The sequence below is a fragment of the Haliotis rufescens genome, unplaced genomic scaffold, assembly GCF_023055435.1.
Source record: "Haliotis rufescens isolate VD_foot unplaced genomic scaffold, xgHalRufe1.0.p SCAF_75, whole genome shotgun sequence".
Classification (NCBI taxonomy): Eukaryota; Metazoa; Mollusca; class Gastropoda; order Lepetellida; family Haliotidae; genus Haliotis; species Haliotis rufescens.
In genome coordinates, this window is record NW_025964367.1 from 571,653 (window position 1) to 587,502 (window position 15,850).

General features: G+C 40.9%; 1 protein-coding gene across 11 annotated transcripts in view; it reads right to left on the bottom strand.

Annotated features, from left to right (window-relative positions):
- LOC124123063 (protein mono-ADP-ribosyltransferase PARP14-like) overlaps positions 1–15,450 on the bottom strand; it is an 83,679-nt gene extending 68,229 nt beyond the window's left edge. For 3 of the 11 annotated variants that reach the window (XM_048388648.1, XM_048388647.1, XM_048388642.1), the window contains exons 1-6: positions 15,217–15,449; positions 12,222–12,324; positions 7,379–8,219; positions 6,030–6,194; positions 4,758–4,925; positions 3,203–3,475 (exon numbers count right to left, since the gene is read on the bottom strand). In XM_048388648.1, coding sequence (XP_048244605.1) covers positions 3,203–3,475; positions 4,758–4,925; positions 6,030–6,194; positions 7,379–8,219 — 1,447 coding nt within the window. In that variant the 5' untranslated portion in view covers positions 12,222–12,324; positions 15,217–15,449. Of the gene's footprint in view, positions 1–3,202; positions 3,476–4,757; positions 4,926–6,029; positions 6,195–7,378; positions 8,220–12,144; positions 12,325–15,216 lie in introns of all 11 variants that reach the window. The other 8 variants (XM_048388649.1, XM_048388652.1, XM_048388645.1 and 5 more) reach the window with 7 other exon arrangements.
- Positions 15,451–15,850: the final 400 nt, after the last annotated feature.

Genomic DNA, 15,850 nt, shown 5'->3' on the forward strand with positions numbered 1-15,850 from the left:
TGTGTGGAGGCAGGCTTTACTAATATAGCCTCACTCCACACTCCAGACTGTCAACCATGTGTATGGAGGTAGGCTTTACTAAAATAGGCTCACTCCACACTCCAGACTGTCAACCACGTGTGTGGAGGCAGGCTTTACTAATATAGCCTCACTCCACACTCCAGACCGTCAACCAAGTGTGTGGAGGCAGGCTTTACTAATATAGCCTCACTCCACACTCCAGACTGTCAACCACGTGTGTGGAGGCAGGCTTTACTAATATAGCCTCACTCCACACTCCAGACTGTCAACCATGTTCGTGGAGGTAGGCTTTACTAATATAGCCCCACTCCACACTCCAGACTGTCCATAACGTGTGTGGAGGCAGGCTTTACTAATATAGCCCCACTCCACACTCCAGACTGTCAACCACGTGTGGAGGTAGGCTTTACTAATATATCCTCACTCCACACTCCAGACTGTCAACCACGTGTGTGGAGGCAGGCTTTACTAATATAGCCCCACTCCACACTCCAGACTGTCAACCACATGTGTGGAGGTAGGCTTTACTAATATAGCCTCACTCCACACTCCAGACTGTCAACCACGTGTGTGGGGGCAGGCTTTACTAATATATCCTCACTCCACACTCCAGACCGTCAACCAAGTGTGTGGAGGCAGGCTTTACTAATATAGCCTCACTCCACACTCCAGACTGTCAACCACGTGTGTGGAGGCAGGCTTTACTAATATAGCCTCACTCCACACTCCAGACTGTCAACCACGTGTGGAGGTACCGTATATGACCGCGTATAAGCCGAATTTTGAGGACCAGAAAAAAGATTCTGTAGAAAGGGGTCGGCTTATCCACGGGATACACTTTCATGATAGTATTTTTCAGATCGTGATCTGTCAGAAACATCGCCTGAATGACGGTCCGATAGATTACAACTTCCCGAAAGTTTGGAAGTTGCCACAACTAGAGCCATTATTGTTATAAATTATCAATAAAGTTATTATTATACACCAATGTTGTCATTATTAAAAAAATGTTATGCATGTTACTACTTCCGATAATGTTTTCAATTGAATGTTCAAAGTTTATCGTTCTTCGTCAACTCCACAATCTTTACATGTAACAATATACGTAATTCACAGCTATAATATATAATCCCCAGATAAAATCGCCAATAGCTATTACGTACGTTTTGCAAAGTTCATAAATTGATAGTGAACAAGTGTCTACCTTTATTGAAAGGGGCAAATAAACAACTGTATTGGCGAGTTATTCCGTTCGCCATTTGCAAAAACATGTGATTAGCTGTTTCCTGTGACGTCACAAACGGTGACCACTGTGATTGCTTCCTGTTGTTTAAAGCAACACGGTACACAAGGAAATCAGCATTGATAATAACGGGCCGATTGCTATTGTCATGTTGTTTACACAAACATTTTCAAGTTGTGGGTGCTTAGCGATCGTGTTGGGAGTAGGGGCTTAATTCCTTTGTTTTCGAGAGATTAGTTTAATAAACTGGAAAAGCCTGTGAGTAAGTGATGGTCATTCAATGTGTTCATAGTATGATAGTTTATTTAATTCAATTGGATTAACATACAATAGTGGTGTAAAGGGGGTTATAAAAGTTGGTATATTTTTACTGACTGACATTTTCATCATGAGTTTTAAACGAAAACGCCATGCTTACGATGCTGAATTCAAACTGCGAGTTTTCGCTCCAGCTGATATATTTTCTCACGGGTTCAGAATTCTATATACACCGATTCACAAAATGGCGCTTGGTTGTTGATGGCAACTATAACGATCATTATGAGATTAAAAAAACCCACGAGAAACAGCTTCCCACATTATGAAAGTGGATGACTGGTTTGTTAAATCTTTATTAGAAATAATAATGACTTTTTCAATATAATTACAACGTTTTTCATCTTATATTTTTGAATATCTGCGAGTACCGGCACATGTCTTGCAGTCCGACTTCGCAGTGTTTTTTGTCTTTCAATTCCTGATTCGGCTTATCTGCGGGTCATATCATTTTCTTTCGTATTTCAATGGTCAAATTAACACCTCGGCTTATCTACGGGGTCGGCTTATCCGCGGTCATATACGGTAGGCTTTACTAATATAGCCTCACTCCACACTCCAGACTGTCAACCACGTGAGTGGAGGCAGGCTTTACTAATATAGCCCCACTCCACACTCCAGACTGTCAACCACATGTGTGGAGGTAGGCTTTACTAATATAGCCCCACTCCACACTCCAGACTGTCAACCACATGTGTGGAGGTAGGCTTTACTAATATAGCCTCACTTCACACTCCAGACTGTCAACCACGTGTGTGGAGGCAGGCTTTACTAATATAGCCTCACTCCACACTCCAGACTGTCAACCACGTGTGGAGGTAGGCTTTACTAATATAGCCCCACTCCACACTCCAGACTGTCAACCACGTGTGGAGGTAGGCTTTACTAATATAGCCTCACTCCACACTCCAGACTGTCAACCACGTGTGTGGAGGCAGGCTTTACTAATATAGCCTCACTCCACACTCCAGACTGTCAACCACGTGTGTGGGGGCAGGCTTTACTAATATAGCCTCACTCCACACTCCAGACTGTCAACCATGTTCGTGGAGGTAGGCTTTACTAATATAGCCTCACTCCACACTCCAGACTGTCAACCACTTGTGTGGAGGCAGGCTTTACTAATATAGCCTCACTCCACACTCCAGACTGTCAACCATGTTCGTGGAGGTAGGCTTTACTAATATAACCCCACTCCACACTCCAGACCGTCAACCACGTGTGCGGAGGCTGGCTTTACTAATATAGCCTCACTCCACACTCCAGACTGTCAACCATGTGTGTGGAGGCAGGCTTTACTAATATAGCCTCACTCCACACTCCAGACCGTCAACCACGTGTGTGGAGGCAGGCTTTACTAATATAGCCCCACTCCACACTCCAGACTGTCAACCATGTGTGAGGAGGCAGGCTTTACTTCCAACCTTGGTCTGGCTGACCTCAAGCAAGCATGATGATTGGTGTTGATTTGCAATGAGTTCTATTTATTTGGGGATATTGAGAGGATGTTTTATGAAAAGGATTTAATTTGTTTAAGAGTAAAAACATCAGTTAATAAGCCAATAAACGTTGTTTCTGTTCCGGATCCTCAGACCCAAGAATTGTTGCATGGTGTGAACTTACATTCAGGGTCCTCAAATGTAACAAGGACCACATCCTCCTCTCTTCTCTCCATGGATTTCACGTCTCCTCCTCCACTCTTCTTCTTGCTCTCAAAGTACATCTCCAGGACATCATCCGAGATTCCTCTACAGCCTGTCACTATGATCGTGTCTGGTAAGACAAGAGGAACTTCTTCTTCAGGGGGTGGTGTTGGTGGCTTGGGTTTGTACAGGGTGACTTTAACATCAATCCTTTGAATCTTGTGAGATCCCTTCTCCAACACTCTCTTGGCATCTTCAAATAAACATGACAATGCAAGTTGTTACAGTAAAAATGCCCCCTCCTTGTTAATGAGTGGCATCAAAAAACAAAAGTGGATGCCGTCTGTTTCTCATGGTTGCTATCTTATGGATAGACATTATGAGTGTGGAAATGTCACTTTAAATAATCTTACAGTCAAATACATATGCAACACCAATGAACATTATCACATATGTCGAAATGGAAAAGTCATTATTCTTTAAAGAGGGTCCTGATGGGTGGGTCCCATAAGCAGTAAGCAGTAAAATTTAGGGTACTTTTTCATTAAGCAGTAATTTTTCTTCTTTTTCAATAAAATCGTCCCGAAAATTCATCCTGACAATTCATATTTTTAATACCGGGTAAAATCTCAAATCACTTAACATTCTAGACTGGTCCCCTGCATCAGTTGCGCAGCCTGCTTTCTGTCGCGAAGCATTTGGATCTTGAAGACAGACTGTTTTTGACCATTTTAATCATTTTACGATAAGCAGTAAATTATATATTTACGTTAAGCAGTTATTTTTTGGTATTTTACGATAAGCATTTACAATAAAAAAAGATGAATTTTATGTTTACGATAGTGTTTGAAGGGTGTTTTACGTTATAAGCATTAAAACCCATCACGACCCTCTTTAAAAAAACAGTCAGTGGTCAACTCTGCTGCTCCAGACCTGCTGCTTCAACACTCCCTCCACAGCTATAAATCACACATCAGTATTAAACCATTACTAATTTGCCTTTATAATTTGCGTCTGATTTGTCATTTTCTTGGTTGATGGCTAGCAGACACATGTGCAACAGGGACTTAAATATCCTCAAGTGGACTCTTTTTCTGTTCCCTCCTTACAAAAGTCACAATAAAAAAAGGGCTCACTTATTGTAGCATCCCAGATGCTGATAAAGGTTTCCAAAAGAGTTGCAGCAAATCTGTATGCATTAAATGAGGAAATTTTGAACAGTTATCATTCTACATTATAGTATACAAACACATGTGTGTTTTGTTTGGGTCACATATCAACAGAATATAAAACATCAAGATTCAAATAATTAAACTGAACAAAAACATTACCTTTTTTAAAGAAAACTGAGCACATAATTTCATAAAAATATCCTCAAGAATCCTCACGATCCCTAACTTTGATTGTTTAGTACATTTGTCCCAATTAGCACGAAACAAGACAAGTTAGGTTTACTGCTCTGTCCTGTTCTCGTACTGCTGAAACCAAGGCCTACATGGGGTACATGCTAGTCCCTTGTGGTATCTATACCCTACCATCTGGACGTGCAAACTCCACCACGGCTGTTCCATCTTCTCTGTTCATCACATTGACAACAGGCCCCCCTCCCGATCTGCGGCGGTTCTCGAAGTACAGACTGATGCTGTCATTGCTGAGGGAGGCAGGTAGTCCTTTCACTTCAATTTTGTAACATGGAGTGATTTCTGGAAATATACAAAGGCACTTGTGTAGCACTATATGGTTTAGAATAGCCTCACGACCATACAAATATATTTATCAAACCTCCACGTCAGAATGATGAGATCTGATTGGTCCACATGATCATGATAAAATACGGTGTAACCTGCCTTCAAGGGTAATAAATTTCTCAGCGGGGGAATAAATCTCTTAATACCTCACCGCGAGCACTACAGGCTGCATGTGTATTTCTGAGAGACAGAATAAAACCTTTACCCCCGCTTCCAAGCAAAAAGATGCACACTTTTTCTGAGCCAATGTATGTCACGTGACATAGCACAAACTAACCTAAGCTCAATCGAGCAGCTGTTTTTTATAAATTGGGAATTTATTTGAATTATTTTATAATGTCATATTTAAACATGTGGGCAATATAAATTTGTTGTAGCGGGATCACGAGGGATCATACTGAGGTCACTCACAAGACTAGTGATCATGCATCTTAAATCTTCAAATTCTAATCATAAATTCTCAAGTTATAGCATTTCCGATTTTCTTTTTACCAAAACATTCCAAGGGTCATATAGAAAGTCTTCAACATTTCTCATAAAAAAAAAAAAAAAAAAAAAAAAAAAAATTGTGGCAATCATGGTAGCTTGAGGTAAAGTTTGATCAAACCCACTGAGCAGCCTCAATAGTGTTATTCTATTGGAATTCACAATAGTATGGAATGAGTCTTAGTTAGTTATAATAATTGATTAGAGATCACATTATGAAGGCTGAAGTTTAGCCTCAATAATTATGACACTACAATAACTAACTGGAACTTTATGTCTCATCAGACATGTCTGAAGAGAAATATCAGATAAACCTAACATGCCAATAGGACCAGCACTACATACTTGGTGCGCTATTCTCAGTCATATTGAATCCCGATTAGAAATTGGCACTAGTCCTATTGTCCTTGCCAAACTGCCCAATAGTAAAGGTATCCTAAGGACGAGTATAAATTGGCGATTTTTAAAGGTTTTGCTATATGTTATCATTATAAGGACTAGTGGACTGAAACTGTTAGTTTCTGTTGAATACAGAATGCAAACCTTCAATAATCTACCCTGGAAGATATCTACCTGTTGTGTCAGCACCTTCAGTTGACCTATCCCGATCGGGCTTCCTTGCTTTATCGCCTGTTTCCGCAGGGTCCGTGACCACGCCCTCATCTGTTCCAGTCCTGTCAGGTTCGGCTGCTGACACTGCATCTTTGATGGCAATCTTCTTTTCCATGTCATACTGATCTGAGATACAATGAACAGAGATGCTTCACACATCTATCATCAAACATACAAACCTGAAATTATCTCTCTATATAAAATACAAAAGTCAAAACATGAGCTGTATAAAACTATACTATAGACTATAAAAGTCCTCTGAAAGAATCGGTATGTTTGAAAGACTCAAATTAAGGGATGGAAATCTTTGCAAATGGGACAATGATTTTCAATTTTAATCAGTCCATATCATACGCAAATCTTCAGCAACCAGAAACCAGAAATGAATGGTCATTCATTTTAAATCTCTTGAAGTATATAGACAGCCACCAACATTTTGGTTCTTGTGAGCATAAAGTGCAAACAACAACTGAGCTGCCTACCCTGCTCCAGTTCCAGCCCTACTACCTACCCTGCTCCAGCCCTACTACCTACCCTGCTCCAGCCCTACTACCTACCCTGCTACAGCCCTACTACCTACCCTGCTCCAGTTCCAGCCCTACTACCTACCCTGCTCCAGTTCCAGCCCTACTACCTACCCTGCTCCAGCCCTACTACCTACCCTACTCCACTTTCAGCCCTACTACCTAATCTACTCCAGTTCCAGCCCTACTACCTACCCTGCTCCAGTTCCAGCCCTACTACCTACCCTGCTCCAGCTGCAGCCCTACTACCTACCCTGCTCCAGCCCTACTACCTACACTGCTCCAGTTCCAGCCCTACTACCAACCCTGCTCCAGTTCCAGCCCTACTACCTACCCTGCTCCAGTTTCAGCCCTACTACCTACCCTGCTCCAGTTCCAGCCCTACTACCTACCCTGCTCCAGTTCCAGCCCTACCACCTACCCTGCTCCAGTTTCAGCCCTACTACCTACCCTGCTCCAGCCCTACTACCTACCCTACTCCAGTTCCAGACCTACTACCTACCCTGCTCAAGTTCCAGACCTACTACCTACCCTGCTCCAGTTCCAGACCTACTACCTACCCTGCTCCAGTTCCAGACCTACTACCTACCCTGCTCCAGTTTGAGCCCTACTACCTACCCTGCTCCAGTTTCAGCTCTTCTACCTACCCTACTCCAGTTCCAGCCCTACTACCTACCCTGCTCCAGTTCCAGCCCTACTACCTACCCTGCTCCAGTTTCAGCTCTACTACCTACCCTGCTCCAGTTCTTCTACCTACCCTGCTCCAGTTCCAGCCCTACTACCTACCCTGCTCCAGTTTCAGCATATTTCCCTGATGTCCATCATAAGGAGGGGGTGGTTCTGGTGGGTACTGATGACATCCAGGATAAGCAGGATAAGATGGTCCATCTTGCTGTCCTGGGTAAACCGGCGGGTGTACGGAGTATGAGCAAGTGGGGTGCGGTCCAGGTGAAATGTCTCTTCTAGCTGGAGAAACTGCTTGGGAAGTTTCAGTGGAGGTTTGGTCATTCTGTGTCCTCTGATCATTTCTGGGTGGTGTAGGTTGTTGGCCTGTCTGTCCAGTGGTCTCATCACCGTGCTGGGAGAGGTTTGGATGTTGCTGCTGGCTTCCATCAGGATGGGGGTACTGATGCTGACCAGTTTGTGGACTAACATACCCACCATATCTGTAACCATAATAGCCAAACCTAGGATCATAATGTGTTTGGGGGTATGGAATCTGCCGTCCTTGAGGGTGGGGATATGATCCCTGCGGATGTGGATAGTTAGGCTGTCCTTGACCAGGCCACTGCCCTTGCTGACCTGGATAAGGATATGAGGGCACCTGTTGACCCGTCTGTCCATGTCCTTCAACACTGGGGTGTTGTCCACTGTCCTGAGGTGGTCCTTGACAAGGCCCTTGACCCGGCTGACATGAGTAAGGATGACCTGTAAAGCCTTGCTGATATGGCCCCTGAGGTCCTGTCTGTGTCTGTGGTAGCTGTTGAGTATTAGTGGAAGCAGGATCAGCTTTGATGTCATCCACTCCTGATATATGCCCATCTGAAGGTAGGTCTGCTCTATGAGTGGCGTCCTTCAGATGTTCAGCCATCCCAGCTGCAGGATCAGGTGGCTTTCTGGCATCCATCTGAAGAGCAAGCACACAAAAAGGTCAAAAGGGAGTCAAAGGAAGAACAGTTTGTTTTTGCTGCAGTCAGTAAGTAATCATTTTTTTCAGTATTCAGAGGGGCGGTCGGGTAGCCTAGTGGTTAAAGTGTTCGCTCGTCACACCGAAGACCTGGGTTCGATTCCCCACATGGGTACAATTTGTGAAGCCCATTTCTGGTGTCCCCCACCATGATATTGCTGGAATATTGCTAAAAGCGGAGTAAAAATTAGACATTTTCTGATGCTTGGAACTGTGAGAGAAGTGATCAATTTCTGGTAAAAACAATCTTATTCTGCAATTGAGTTCTTTGGCAATGACATAATTTGGTCCAAAATAATTTTTAAAAAATGTTTGGCAGCCCATGCTACATAAAACATCTTTAGAGTCAAGGGTATTCTGGAACAGCTATACCAGCCCTGCATAGTATGGAAATTTGTTTTGTTTTTTTTGTTTGTTGTTTAACTTCACACTCAACAATATTCCAGCTACATGGCAGCAGTCTGTAAATAATCGACTATCTGGACTAGACAATCCAGTCATTGATATCATGAGCATCGATCAACGCAATTGGGATACGATAACATGCATCACCTAAGTCAGCGAGCCTGACCACCTGATCAGGTTAATCGCCTCTTATGACAATCATAGTCGCCTTTTATGGCAAGCACGGGTAGCTGAAGACCTATTCTGTCCTGGATCTTCACAGGTCATTTCTAGACAGTACTTTGATTACATAAGTGGGGAAAGTACATGCCTCTATCATCTCACATTACATCAAGACCCTCAGATGTGTGAAGATCATTGTTTTCACCCTGGCTATCCAGCCTAGGCCTATTTTGGAAACTTGACCACTGTTACTGCTAGGTCAATATAATCACTTACTATTTCGCTATTACCACAGCTTTTGTATTTTATACTGCTATTAAATTTTGTACTGCCATCGAAATAACTTTGCAGTAATTTGTATTGATTTGTAAACCCAGTTAATTAGATAGTACAATTGTTACTTGTAAACCACTTTTTTGTTGTTGGTTCACACTGAATTCTTTTAAGTGTAGATTTCTGGGTTAACATATTGTTTTAAGTTGGAAGTCGACACGTAACAATATTGCCATGTGTGATTTTACTGTACATGATTATCTTGAAATGGCAATAACAATGACATATGATTCATCCTCTGCACTACCGGTGATTCAGAAAACAATGCCTCACATCAATATTTCAGTGACTGTTTTAGTTCGAAGATCTAAGGAAGATCTAAATCTGCAACAATTATTGTATTGTACCACAACTAAACTCTCTGTCATTCTTGTTGCATGTTGGTATTTAAAAACAGAAATACATCGCTAGTTTAGAAATAAATATTCAATGAGTATTTTTTTATGCATGGAACAGTTTCACGGGTCACTGTTTGAAATAATTATTAACCACTGAAAATCACTATATGGGCAACACCCCTAAACTATGGATCAACTTATGATCGACAACTCAGTTTATATTAAATTATGGCAATTAAGATACCCTTCACCACGAGTTATATATAACTAGTCATACTACAGAACTATGGCCTACTCAGTATAATGAATAAATATTTATTGAAACCACAGGTCAAATTAGCCCAACTACATGCATAAACATTTAGCTAACCCTATCATTGAATACACAATGCCATTTAGAGAGTGGTTAAATGTAACCGGTTATATTTGGGATAACACTTTCTTAGTAAAGTACAGATTCTCATACTTTTTGGGGTTGAGTCCCGTCCGGGGTTCGAACCCACACTTGCCAGAGTGAGGCACCTCATCGCCAGCACACAAAGTCAGCGATCTAACCCACTCAGCCACCGAGGCTTCCACAAAAATGAAAGTCCGACAACTGGTAGTCTAGATTACGTACTTTGAGTACCCCTCTGACAAGTGTAAATTGGCAGGGCTCCTATGGAGCAATGCCATTTAGAGAGTGGTCAAATGAATCCCGGACGGGACTCAAACAAAAAAGTATGAGAATCTGTACTTTACTAAGAAAGTGTTATCCAAAATATAACATCGGTTAACCCTATCATTGTTTGTAATTGAGGCAATGGTTACAAGGCAGCTGCCAGTGTTCAGTGAGCGTTATGTGATGTATCATCTGAATATTAGCTGGTTAACGAACTTGCCAGCACCTCTTTCCATGGATGCAGACCATGAGCTTATTCATCGGTTAAAAATAGAATAATGGCTGTTTACATCCATTGTAATAATTGCATTTACCACATCAGTTTTCAAACTCATTTGAGATCATGACCAGTAAGACCAGTGGTGCAAATTTCATTTCTCTGACTTAAATCTTGTAAAAAGGTTTGGAGAAAAAATTTCCCTTTTAAGATCCGGACGGCAGAAGGAAGGAAGGAAGAACTCTGTGGCAGGGGATAATAACAGTGTAATTATAAAAAATCTATCATGTACATTTTTCTCGACTATTGGCTCAGTGTACACCTCCACATGAGGGTACATCAAGGAATATTCTCCTCGTGCTAAACCTACAACTTATATGTCACATGATTGCATGTTGATTGCATGCTGTTTGGTAAAATATAAAGAATACAAACTAATGTTAACTACACATCCAAATATGTTCAACAATCAATCCTTATAAATATACTGCAGGGGCGGATCCGGCATGTTGAAAAGAAAGGGGTTTGCAACATACTACATTTGGTTTTCAAAAGGGGAGTGAGGTGTGGGGTGTGGGGGGTCCAGACCCCTCCTCTGGATCTCCCTATGTATTGAAAAACATTAGAATATTAACAAATGAGCGAAGTGAGTAAGTTGGGTTTTATGGGGGTTTTTTTAACAGTACTCCAGTTATATCAAGACGTGTCAGCTTGATGTGGGAGGCGGACCTGAAGTGATGCAGGTATTAGGCATTTACCAGTTTTGTGAAACCCCTGAACATGGGCTGACACACCTAGAAACATATAGGGGCGGACCAAGATTCGAACCCACGATGATAGGTTTCTGGCATGCCAAAGAAAGTATCTCAGTGGGCTGACACTAAAAAATCAATATTAGTCCGGACTAGTACAAGCAGTCACACACACACATTGCTATATAAGTGCAACAATAACTGTAAAACCCCATTACACCTCACAGTGGTAGTGAGTTGCCTCCCCTTATTCTATTTCATACACACATATTTCTCTGGTATGGCTATAGGTCAAAAGGGCCACAGACTCCTTAGTTAAAATGGATAAACCAAAAAGTCCAATCTTCCATTTGACTATCACCCTGTGGTACAGTTGTCTTTTAAAAAATACTGAAAGTGTAGATTAGCAAAGTCATAAATCATCCACAAGGAATCTATGTATGTCCAAAGTATTGGTGGGTAGGTATTTTCCCACTGCAACTTCAATTATTTTACACTAGGTCACAACAAAAAACAAACATATGACATCAACAGACATTCCCTTTGAGGCTTTGACCAGCAACAACATACTAGTATTCATAAGTCATTCAAGCCTCTACTATACTATCAAAATGGCTGCTCTGATAAGTAATGATATTGATAAAAGCTGAAAAGAAAGTTAATTTAGTTTACAATGAATAGAAGGTTAGCAAAAAAAATAAAAGTTAACATTTGTGGATATACACACACTCCAACAAAGGGATTGCGACACTGTTGCTTAATGGACGGGGATCTTACAAACGAATAAAGACGTGATTGAAGAGGACTTTCGGTTTCAAGATGAAACAGAATTGACAATCCGTTTCAAACGTTTAAACTAAACGTGGTAGAATAACTTTAAAGGTGAAATCTTATAATGCGCATTTAAACTGTTTGACATTTTCGTTCTGGGCAGACTGCTCTCTGGGACGATTTGCCATTATTCATGTTAGTGATCAGATGGTGATCGAATACTTGCCAGATAGCCATGTAGAATTAACAGTGACACACAACAGCACTCGCAGCTGAGTGCAGAGCGATGACAGCTAATATTACCTCCTTTCGGACGAGATTCGAACACTTAATTTCTTCCTGCTTCAAATTCCCTTTCACAGGAAGGTAGAGGCATTGTGTGACCAACTGTCGAATTGATTCGTTCCTGAAATTGATAACGAAAGAAAGATTCGCATATATCGTACTTTCGTTTTGTAAGTCACGTGTCAAAACATTGTATTTTCCTTGCATCGACAAGGGTCGCTAAGGCTCCTTTGATAGCATACTGGATTTACTTAGCCGTGTTAGGAGCTAGTGTGCCATACGGCAAATGTTATCTCCCTTACACGATACTGCTTCCATAACCCAAACCTGCGTGTCAATATTTTTACCTTTTTCGGCTGTGTAGCTGGTAACAGGTCATTTCTTATCCCTGTAGTTTCGCTATCTGTAGTACGTTTCATATCTCTGCATTTTCGTACCCCCCTCGTCGGTTTCGTATCCCTTTGTATATCATATTTAAAATACATCGATTCTATTTAAAGCCTTGACCATCATTTAGGGACTGCTCATTCATTATAGGGTGGAGGGGTCGTGGGTCATGAACAATTTAGGGCCGGGACGGGTAATTCGGGTACTCGGGGCGGATGGGTCCTGAGTAGGACCCGGTACTCACGGGATTACCCGGACCTGTGGTTAGTCATGTGATATATTTTTTATAACAAGAACAATAAAATTCCATAGCTACAATCAAATACAAGACGCTAATGTTCGCATTTTTTTCTGACTGTGCGCACATTACTTCTGATTTTTATTTGTTTGAGTAAAGACAAAGCTAGATACAGTTATATTCAAGGACTGAAAAGTCGGACTTGGTTGACGCATCCCAATTGAGTAGACCGATGCTGATGATGTCTGGTCCAGGCTTGATGTATTTACAGACCGTCTTCATATAGCTGGCATACTGCCGAGTGTGGCGTAAACAATAAGCAAACAAAGAAACATATCTGAACATGTCCAACGTGTTGCCTCGGAAACGCAAACAATACAAGTTTTAAAACGATATAGCAAAAATTGAAAACTCATCACTTGACTTATGTGTTTAGAAAGTTTCACAACAAAAAGGAAACAGTTTATGACCTTTTCTCCGGAAATGAATCCAACTTTTCTACGCACCTAATGCCTGACTGCCTGGAAACGCAAACATACAAACTCTTGAAATCCTGAATAGCAAATTGTACTTTCAGCACTTTTCTGGTGTGTATATGTTACAATTAAAACATCACTTATTATATATAATACCTGAATATTTCAGGTATTGTGTGTAAAACCCGATTCACTCAGATATTATACATAATAACTGAAATTTTCAGGTATTATACATACTATCTGAATTGAAATTGCAATGTTAATGTATGGTAGTTAACTTTTGTGCTGTTTTATTTGTTTTGATGTTCACTAACTAAGAAACTGATGAAAACATCTTTGTGTAAAGAATTGCTCAGTATTGCTATTTCTCTGAGATTGTCAGTGCAGAGAGAATCAATACAGTTGTGGTTGTCAAGCTTTTATTATATGCAATTGTGCTGACACCAAGAAATGCTAAAGTAACAGATGCAAATGCTACAATTCACGATTGATGTGCAACTCAAGATGACATTCAAGCCTCTCCTGCACAAAAAAAATGTTAACGTACAACCAGTAACTATATAAAATGCCTGACAATTATCAGATATTGTGTATATTTCTTTAAAATTTCAGTTATTATGTATAATAACAGTGAATCAGCTTCTACACATAATACATGCAAATTTCAGGTATTACACATAATAACTGACCATACGTTTTAACTGTAACATATACATTGATTCTGCCCCAAAGCGAACCCTGCCCTTTTGTATTACTGTGTGTAATTTGTTTAGAGGATTTACACGGTTTTGCATGACAACAAATTCAAAGAAATAAAGCATGACAGCTTGATCAAAAGCCTTTTAAGAAATGTTGGTGGATAGTTATTATTTCTAAAGTTGAAAAGAGTTCGTTCTGACAAAGTAATGATGCGGTTTAAAGGATTGTACTTTTCGATAAATGATCAAAAAGAACAGTTTCATTGAATATTGTTACCAGGCTTTGCATTTTGTGCGATATCCAAATTTCCATGCCTCGCCAGATGTAGCTGTATTAAGATAAACCTAGCGTAAATCATAGAACAAACGCCGGTTCAACCAACACAGGGAATATAACATACATTTGAAGCAAAATTGAGAAGTAAAATGTGATAAGAAACCACACCAGCTTTGAATAAACTCCGGGTCAAAGGACATTCGGAAAGAATGCTAATTGTCTGGAATTTATGGTAAACTTTGATGCGAGGCATCCACACACCCCAAACACTTTCTGAATGACAATAGGACAACGTTATGTCAACTCCGGTGAAATAAATTTGAAAGTTTTGAAAATCACACCATTTACATGCCATTGTATAACATATGCACACTATTACAGGTTATGCCTCTAAGGCTACTGTACACTTTTAAACGTATTTACCATAAATATCCACATTCAAAATAACACAATATAGATTAAATATGATACCCCCACACAATACCAGACTCGATTCCCCACAAGGGTACAATATTTGTTGGATGTTTAACGCTGCACTCGACACTATTCCAGCTACATGACGGGGGTCTGTAAATATTCGAGTCTCGGCCAGACATTCCAGTGACTGACACCATGAGCATCGATCTACGCAATTGGAAGACGATAACATGCAACAACCAAGTCAGCGAGCCTGACCACCAGATCCCATTAGTCTCCTCTTACGGCACGCATAGTCACCTTTAAAGGCAAGCATGGGTTGCTGAAGACCTATATTATACCCAGGATCTTCAACAGGATACACTACTCGTGAAAATATCTTCTTACCCCTGTCACATGATGAGAAAAGATGACATTTCACTCGAACATGAAATATCCTCTACATATTCAATAACTTACAGATATATATATACATACATGAGCTGCAAGTCAATATTAATGTTATTTCAAGTCCTACCTTTTATAGCCAAAGCTTAAACTCACAATACATCATGGGTCGAGGCAGATTTGTGCCTCTTGAGTGTTGCAGGCTGTTTGCCATTTACCGAGTATGATAATACACTTCCTAGAAATCAGTTAACACTTCAAAAGAAAAAGAGACGTTTCCAGGTAAACACCCAGTCCTGTGCATGTCGGGTGGAAGGCTATACTATAAAAGGAAGTGATATCTCACTTGACATACCAACATGGCGATATGTAGTCACAATCTAAATCGGAACTGGGCCAACACGACTCGGCGAGATCAGTATATGTTCGAGGTGTGTTAGTGAGTGAATGCTATATTCCGACTGTGTTAGAGCGACCTGTACATCAAGGTAAAGAGCCATCACTGCAAAAATCTGTACTGGGTAAAAAACACATGCTAGACATGCTACATGTGTTCGGGATTGTGGTTGATTATAAATCATTAACGGAACAAGGACTTTGCGCGTTTTATGTAAACAATCATTCCTGAATGCATATGCGGCATTCTCCTTATACTGGCATTCCATAGTTACCTCCCCTTCGCGAGTGAACAGGTTATATGAACAACTTATCTACTGTCATCAAAGTATTTATCGGGTCGGTGAGGTAGCCCAGTGGTTGAAGCG